At 29.7% G+C, this 9,557-nt stretch overlaps 1 protein-coding gene across 1 annotated transcript in view; it reads right to left on the bottom strand.

Annotated features, from left to right (window-relative positions):
• The window catches only part of LOC106470105 (transportin-1-like), a 57,715-nt gene extending 49,421 nt beyond the window's left edge, over nt 1–8,294 (bottom strand). Inside the window, exons 1-2 of the mRNA XM_022398676.1 lie at nt 8,170–8,294; nt 5,021–5,057 (exon numbers count right to left, since the gene is read on the bottom strand). Of these exons, the coding sequence (XP_022254384.1) occupies nt 5,021–5,057; nt 8,170–8,294 (162 nt within the window). The remainder of the gene's footprint in view (nt 1–5,020; nt 5,058–8,169) is intronic.
• Between the last annotated feature and the right edge of the window lie 1,263 nt (nt 8,295–9,557).

Here is a 9,557-nt window from a genome sequence, read left to right as displayed (position 1 = left end):
AAAGAGGTGGGCTGGGTGTCACTGTGTTTGATTTATTACATGAGCTACGTCTTAGCAAATTGAAAAGATAAGAGGCTCTTATTTTATATTCTACTTTGTCAATATTGGTAATTTGAGTTTCTAATTCACACAAAACTATGGACTTAGTATTTTGACTTCCCAAACATCTAATCTGAACCAATGCTGCATTCAACATACCACGTGACATACAAAAATCGATGTTTATCTGTTTTTTAATATTTGCTTTTAAATTAAGAATTTGAGTAATATATAATACTAAAATTTGAATTATAATCTACAGTTTGATACCAAAGTTATTGACATCAATTCATGAAATAGTAGTTCAATAAAACTTTGAATACGAGTCAACAAATGCGATGACATGGCCTTTCACCCATGACTGCTGAATAATAGTCTAACATTAAAAAAAACATTCAGTCTATGTTGAATTCACCATTCAGTTCATAATATTGGAGATAACTTTCACTGATGTTATGGAAGAACTACTTCATAGAATACTTCTCTACACAAAGTGTGTAATAAAAAAATTTTACTTAAATATCTTTAAAATTGTATGCTAGCACCCTCATAGTACTGTAAAAAATATCTTACCTTCAGATTTAAGCTTTGTTAGCACAAATATCAGATAGTTGTTGAAGTCTGGAAACTTGTTCAACTCCTCCAATTTCTATCAAGATGTTAAGATCAAATATGGTAATATAACAAAAAATAACCTACAAAACAATCTACAGCAATTAACTATAGTTACAGCTGGGTGATTAACTCAATTAATCAATAACCTATGGGCACTGATTAAACCAATTAATGTCATGAAAATAAACAACTAATTAAAGTTAGTTTTCAGTAAATTCAAACATAAAAGTAACCAAAATATTGACATTATAATATTAGATTAACTTGTGTTTGTTCAGCTTAATTATTATCACAACTAATCAAAATTACTATTACACTTATTACAACTATTCAAGTATCATGTGATTATCAATTAGATGAATTGTAATCAAGTAAAGAACCAAATTACACTAATCACCCAGCTCTAACCACAATGTAAGTATACCAATCACCAAAATATACAAGGCACAGACCCTTAAAATTCACTTTTAGTTGTGGCCAATTTCTGCATTAAAGTTAATACAAACTTACTAAATAGTACCAAGTTTTTGCTTGAAAAAATTAACATAGTTTAACTTAGTACTTATTATTTTTTTGGATTGTCAATTTTCCAAAATTTTGTTGTGCAACAATTTTAAAAAAATATTAAAAATACTTCCTTTTCCCTTAATTTCAACTTTATCATATTTTTTATCAGAATGTTCCATTTTATATATATAGTTAGTTAACTTAGTTGATACTGCAATAGTAGTGCTAACATTTTTTGGCCACGCTTTGAGAAACAGCCAAACATCCTGTCTATCATACTTACATTCAAATCCAAAACTACTATTTGTGTACACAAAATAAATGGAATCTTTCCATATTGCTGAGACAAACAATAACTCCATGACCCTTTAGCTTGAACCTGATAGCTGTCACAAGATCACCTCTGTATCATATATTAGTCAGGATCTATTCTGTCACATGTCCAATAATAAATCACACCAGCAATTGAATTGTAAGTTTTAGGGAATAAGAAGTCAATACACGTGGACTTTTGCCACTTTTGTTGCAATTCAACCAAGAGGGCATTGAATATATTGTTCTTTGATTTTAAGAAAGGTTAAATTCATCTTTAGAACTGCTTGAATGAATGTGAAAAGCACACGCACATTGACCATGTATATTTATCAGTGCTCTAAATCAACACAGACTAGAACTCATTCAAAGAGAAGAATAACAGAAAAAAATATATATATCTATTTAAAATTGACTTTTACCAAGTGTAATTTGTAGTGATTCCCCAAACTCTTTTAGTCTTAGGCTCCCTTGATGTGAATAAAAAAAACTTTGAGCCCCCCCCCAACATATAAAAATGCCTTAAAATGTCCCCCCCACAACTTTAGAAAGGTGATTGAAAAACAGTGCTGTAGTAAAAACAATAACATCTCCTTTTAACATATAGTATAATTTAATTAATTCAACATAATTTTTATTCGTGTATTGTATATTTAGAATTAAAATTATTTCAGAATCTTTGTTTTTGGCCCATTTTTGGCAGGCCCCCAGAAAAATCTTCATTGCCTCCCAGGGGGCTGTGGCTCCCACTTTTGGAAACACTGGCTTATAACACTGTTGTTTTCATGAAAATTACATCATTTTTTTAAACTGATTTTGAAAAATGTTATTTGTTAATAATCTGAAATAAAATTATCATGTTTAATTCATACAAGTTGTAGAACTAGCTTATATTAAAATATTTTTCTATTTTATAATCATAATTCAGATTTGAATAAAAAATACTAAGTGTTAACTTTTGGCCTGTATTAGTTGTAGAACTTGTTTTACAATTAATGTATAACAAAATTACAATAAATAACACTATCATCTTTAATTTTCATTATCAGTCACATATAATGAAAATCAATAAAATATGCAAAAGTTACAGTTTAATACTAATACAGTGAAAAATATCCTAAATGGTCATGCATTTTAAAGACCACAAAGTCCATGTCTCAACTCTCAAATTAAATTATGCACACTTAAAAGTCAAAACCTTTCTGTCTGCAGTAGTAAAGATTTTATGTCAAAGGTCTGTAGCTGAAGTGTTCAACATTGAACACTTCCATCAAAGAAACTGCTTTTGCTGTGATGCCATCCTGGTCTGGAAAAAATGAAGATGAACCCTTCTATATTATGGTCCATTTCCCATTTTTGGATATACCTATGACAGAAGTTTTTTTCCTGCCTAATTGATGTACGTTTGACCAGTATGCAAGTTTTTGTTTTAACACATCTGCCAATAATTCTTTTATGTGTATGTATTATTTCACAATAACAAAATTAATATTCTATAAATAAAAAGGAGTTATTGGAATATTTTGCCATTGCTTACTATACTCAATAAAACTATTCAAGCTTATGTGATGTGTTCTCATAAAATAAAACTTAACACAAAATTTTCAGAAATACAAAGAAAGTCTAATGTGACTATAAAAAAATTCCAAGATCTGTGGAATGGTCCTAAGTCTTCTAAACTTCCTAATAGATTCCTTTGTTCACCCAACAAGAGCTCCAGGTAGCTAATATCTCGAGAAACCATAAATCACAGATCAAACCACTTTATTTACTGTATAAATTGATAGATAAGTTAAAATTTGATCTTTACAATCACATTTAGCTGTTGGTTCAAGCTCCATCTCAAAGATGAGCTTCAATAGTAATTGTTCAGACCATATTCTGAGACATCATAAAAAGAAACAAAGGACTGTCGAAATAAAACCATTAACAGAGAAGGTCATATGAAAACCAAGACATGAATTATTATATTTTGAAGAGATAATAGCAACTATAAACAAATATTTCAAGACTGGTAGAAAAATTCTAAAAAAAAAAAATTGATAAAAAGATTGTTTACAAAGACTGCAAAGAAATGAAATGTTATAAAATGACTTAAATATCAATTCCAAAATATTTTTGACTTAAAAATTGTTGAAATAGAATTATCTTAAACTAAGTTTTTAAATTTGATATACACTTAAAAGTTGTGCTGCAATCTGGACAGGGTTAACCCTTCTACTACAAGTAGGTGGATTCCACCCAGCCCATAAAGCAGTGACACTGTAATTTGTTAAAATGTACAAGTATCTTCATGATATTTTGCAGATTATCAGTAAACATTACAAGGCAATCAAATATAAAGTATCGGGTTTTTTAATTAAGTTTTAACATTTTTAATTAATTATTTCCTTGTGCATTTTTTATTTTCTAATGTTGACTATCCAACATGCAAAGTAATTTTGATTTTAAAATTAAAAATACTTTTATGCATCAGAACATTGTCAAATTTCACATGCAAAATCTTTATAACCTCCACATAATTATCTACACATTTTTTTTAGAAAAAACTTTAAATTTTATCTGTTATTTTCACTGTTTTATCTCTGTACAGGTTTGGTCAATTTGACCGACCTCATAACCACCATAAAAAAATTAGTAAATATATATAAGTTATGCTTTTTCATTCTAGAATGACTACAAATTATAACACAAAACCACAAATGTTTAGTCTAAATAGCTTAAATCTCATATCATACATATGTATCTATACATGTTTATTTCTATTTTATTGACCTTTCAGCAGTGTCTGAGTAACATTACAAAAGTTGAATGACACAGCACACATGCTACTGTATCCAATAGTATAAAACTGGCCTTTGCAAAGTGACCTGTTTTGGTTATGTTCTAGTGGACCAGTATTTTGTAAAATACAGTTACATTTCAGTTATAATACATTATATATGTATATACAGTATTACTATTTATAACTAAGTTTGTAAATTCCAGTTATTTTTCTTAAAACAGTAAATAAAGAAGTATAGAAAACAATTATATCTTCTGGTTATGAACTTTGTACTTGTTTGCTTACTATAATTTGCTAAGCCTTACGAAATTTCCCACGTGGAGGCTGTTAAAAAACAACAACCTTTTTTAGGTTTTATATATGCACTTTGAAATAAAAAGTCATCAATTACTATATCAATATCACAAAATTCTACTATAATTCATCAGACTTATTAACTAAGCTGTATTTGGGTCTAAACAAATATGATTTTTTGAGCTCACTAATGTCTTACCTTACCACTCAGAATCTGCCCTGAAAAGAAAGGGTTTCCTGCTTAAATACATTAGAAAGGCTCAGAGAACCATGTGGAGGACATTTTTAGCTTTTGATTGGTTATTCCCACATCACTGAGCGAAGTAGGTATTTTCAAAAATGGAAGAGGTGGGCAGGGCCACCTTGATTGATTCACTAAAAATATTAATATCTCAGAAAAGAGAAAAGCTTGTCAATATTGATAATTTGATTTTCTTATTCATAAGAAACTATAGACTATATTTGGACATCACAAACATCTAATTTGCATTCAACATACCATGTGACACAAAAATTGGTATTTAGATTTTTTTAATATTTACTTTTAAATTAAGAAATTGACTAATGTATAATACTAAAATTTGAATGATAATCTACAATAAGACACAAAGCTTACTGACATACATTCATAAAATAACAGTTCAATAACATTTTGAGTGCAAGTCTACAAATGCGATGACATGGCCTTTGACCCGTGACCATAGGAAGACCCGTAGAGACAGGGTTACGAGATAATCAATAAAGTGTGGGTTTTAATTCTTATTTTCTCATGGGTGAATGTGCAAGGACAACCTTCAAGGACCAAATGGTCATTTTGTCCACATACATAAATTAGTCTATCACCTACCCTACTAGAGTGATTTTTAGTTATTCTTCTGTGTATGTGGCACCTCAAAAAAAAATTTTTCCTACATCTAAGTAAGTAAAGATCACAACCTTTCCATCATCCAAGTAATAAGCAACATTTCAAAACATTGAAGTTTAACATGTTAGTAATAGGGAGTCACAGATAATTATAGTTCCCAGCCAATTGTAGTTTTGAATATATAATGCACACATAAATAAAATTGGAAGATTGTACACCAAACAACAAATGGAAAACACCTACATTATTTGTGCACGCTGAACTGGCATGATATATTAAAAGGCAACTGTACTCCCACTAGTTGAAATCGGCTTTAAAAACTATCGTGATTATCTCTAAAGCCATCTTCCACCATTTGTCAGCAACCAACAAGCGAATGTTAAACCTGAAACTAGTGTCAGTTCGAATTGGCTTGACCAATAAAGGCCAGTAATACATCAAACGTTAGCTCTCTTCATGCTCTACTTTGGTCTGGTGGTTTCATTGAATCAAGAAGCATTTACTATTCAAAAACTCACATATAAAACTTTAAAACCATTTAAAATTCTATTTAGCCCTTGAATCAATTGAAACAAGGGTATACAATAAACTTGGTATTGCAGACAATATAATGAATCACTTGATACATAGCTGCATCTGCTCAATTCAAATTGAAAACATGTCAAAAAATGATGAATGGGGATTGTAAACAGTCCATTGGTTACCCAGGCAACATGTTGCTTTATGTCATATCATCAGTCATAAGCAGACTATATTGACCTGACAACAGTTTGCTCTACATCACAGCATTGGATGTGGCTAAAGCAAAAGACTGTGTGTAGCAATTATCGCTGATAAAAGTTGTATGAACAATGGCAGTTTTGTTTGTATGTTAAATGATATATATATATATATATATATATATGTTCAATAATTAGAAATCATATCTCTAACTTAGAGAGTTATGCGATCAATATCTGTACTAAATGGAAATGAAGTATCTCCCAAAACCAAATACAAGCTATAACTTTAATGCATTCCATGTGTATTTGTGAATAATTATACAAACAACTTGAGTGCAACAAGGACAACAGTTTTCAAAATAGTTTTTCACCTGTGCTTTATGAATTAATATGATTAACATCAATATACTATTATAAAATCGAAACGTCCATAACACATAATGAAAGCAATATTGAATAATAGATGAAATGTTGGAACATGGTGTTAGCAATATTGAATAACAGATGAAATGTTGGAACGTGGTGTTACCAAAATGCTCTGGCATTTCTATATATTAGAAGTTAATCTAACTGATTTTTACCAATAATTATTCAATAAATAGGCCACCTTTGCTACCAATATTCCTTAAATAATATCATAGTATATTTGCAGTTATTACTAATTTCATTCATAATTCATAGACAAATGCTTGTTTCCTTAGCTTTTGTATTACAATTATATCTTGAGATAACTAATATCTTGAACTTAACGAGACAATTCATTATTTTCATTATGACATGACATAGAAAGGGTGAGGTTTACTAATCGTACGTATCTGTCAATCACAGTCTTTCAAATTTTCCACCAATGTTATTATAAAATCTCTCCTTTACTTTCATAAGTACACAGGTTAGCTCATACTTCATTTCTAACATTAGGTTGTTAAAAATGTTCATTTCATTTATCCATATATGTATGAGTTTGCCACTGATCAATTTTCTTGGAACTACATTATATCTTGCCTTGTCATGTAGTACCAGGTAAAGTGATTAATCACTCACATTTTAACATTGTTCCAATGGGAGGGTAGTGTGGAACAAAAGGTTCAGGTACATTTGTATTTTATTTCATTAGTTATAAACTAAATAATTGAACTTGCAGTGTAAATATACTAATTTATGTCTATGGACTCTAATGGTGTGTGAATTTTTTTATTTTCATTATTTAAAAATCACTGAAATTCCCTATCAGTAATGTACTACTTTCCACGTTGACTATATTCTGTATATTTCACTAGTTTTAGTTTCTTGTATCATTCTCCTAAATATTTCTGTCTAAAGAAGTAAGACAGATTTGGCCAATAATTTCAAGGGCAACTGTTATCATCTTCCTTTAAAAATAGGAGTAACACTAACTTTAAAATTCTCAGGCACCTTTCCATTGTCTACTGACCTATAGTAGGCTATACAAAATGAAATACATTTGCATATTTGATCTTTCACCTCATTTAAAACGCTGGAAAAAGCCTTTCCTGATCAAGGTGCTTCATTTTCAATTTCTCCACTTACTACCAAGGGACTAATATCTACATGATTCAGGTCTAATTGAATTAGTAATAACTTAAGTGCGGTTTAAATCATATAGAAATTTAGCATTGAATTGAGAGTAATGATTCTTACAGTTTACCGAACTAGTTATGTTACACCTAAGTACTAGAACTGTAGTAATTATAATTAATTTGTCTCTTTTAAATTCATTTTAAAATTAAAATTCAACATTGTTACTGAAATTTAATTATTCTGTAATTAATGCGGTTAGGCCTGAACACTATTCATCTAATACCACTAACAGGCCTAATATCCTAAAAGTAAAAGCAACTGATATAATCAAAACTTCTGATGTTCGTTGGCACTTCGAAGTTAGATACCGATAGGCCTAACGTTCTAAACAGTACAGTTAACTGTGTTACTCTGTAGTGTAGGGAAAATAAAACGTATCTCGACCTCAACAACATAATAATTTTAAAATAAACAAAATGTTTATATAAAACATTTTAAATTTTAAGGATACTTGTTGAACTGCTCTTTGAGTAGCTGTATCTGGTGACTGTGATTCTTTCAACAATGTCAATATCTGTACAAGACCCTCTTCTTGTGGTTGCCATGCCAGAGCCATATTCTCACGCATTATTTGGGGATTCTTCTTTCTGGAACTGGAAGAGCGGTACAGTTCAGAGTACCGGTCCTTGCTTTCTAAAAAGTAAAAGTACGACTAAACAAATAAACCCAACTACCATTGCTTCTTTAATTATCTTCAGAGTAATTGAATACAGCAATATTTTAAAATAACATAAAATCAGTATTTATAAGTACCATTTGCGTTTATTATATTAAGCTAAAAAGGTAAGAATTACAAAACAAAACTTCGCTCACTATATTAACTTCTCACAGTGCAATCTCAATACGCCGAAAGAGCAAAATGGCGAATAACTTATAATTTTCAGTTTATCTGTATACCCTAACTGTATCCATAATATGGAATGAAAATTATAAAATTTGAATCTATGGAAATAAACAGTTTCATTTACTAAAATTTCAAATATTTTTTTTAATTTATTGAACTGATCCACAACGATTGTTATCTATACAGTGGAGGAGCTTTTTTGAAAACAATTCGAAACTTGTTTATTGTTAAATAATTTAAATTTTGAATTTTCCAGAATTTTCGGATAAAGTTCCATTGTAAGTTATCTTCTGTTGTTTTTTAATGGATAATATATTTAAACATTCCAGCAACTACACAAGTGCACGAGAAAATAAAAAAAGACAACTAAAGTTGCCAACAGAACGAGCTTATACAACGAAAAATAAAAAATGTATAAATAAACTTATCACGCAGTATAACGTTTCGTTTCGACAAGTTACTAATCAGGTACAAAGCACGAGTGAGTGTTGAAAAATTAAATCCTCTCGTTCATTTCACGAAATATTTTAAAGGAAAAGAACGGTTGCAAAATAAAAATCGAGGACGGCTAATTAAGAAATATATACATATATATATATACTCTATAAGCAAATACCCTAATTCTTCATTATATCTATTCCTCAATGGTATATCAGGTGTTTTATGGCTAGTTCACTTAATTTAATATACTGTTATATATGCAAATATTCTCTAACAGTCATTCGTACGCTGTTATGATGTGAACGCCTTTTACAAGCTATCAAAGCATTATTATAATTATACTTGTCATAATACATTAGTATTTGGCCTATTATATTTTTAAAAACTTCTTTATTTAATCTCTAAGGGATTTTCAAGAATTGGAAGAGTTTATAATAATAGTATTCCTAAAGAGCTCTTGATTGAACGAAACGTATTGTTGCGTCAGCGAGGTCACGTGACTAGTATCACGCCACCTCTTTCTAGAAATATCCT

Source organism: Limulus polyphemus, unplaced genomic scaffold (assembly GCF_000517525.1).
Source record: "Limulus polyphemus unplaced genomic scaffold, Limulus_polyphemus-2.1.2 Scaffold3824, whole genome shotgun sequence".
Classification (NCBI taxonomy): Eukaryota; Metazoa; Arthropoda; class Merostomata; order Xiphosura; family Limulidae; genus Limulus; species Limulus polyphemus.
Note: the sequence above shows the minus strand (reverse complement) of the source record. Positions and strands in the feature narration are given on the sequence as shown.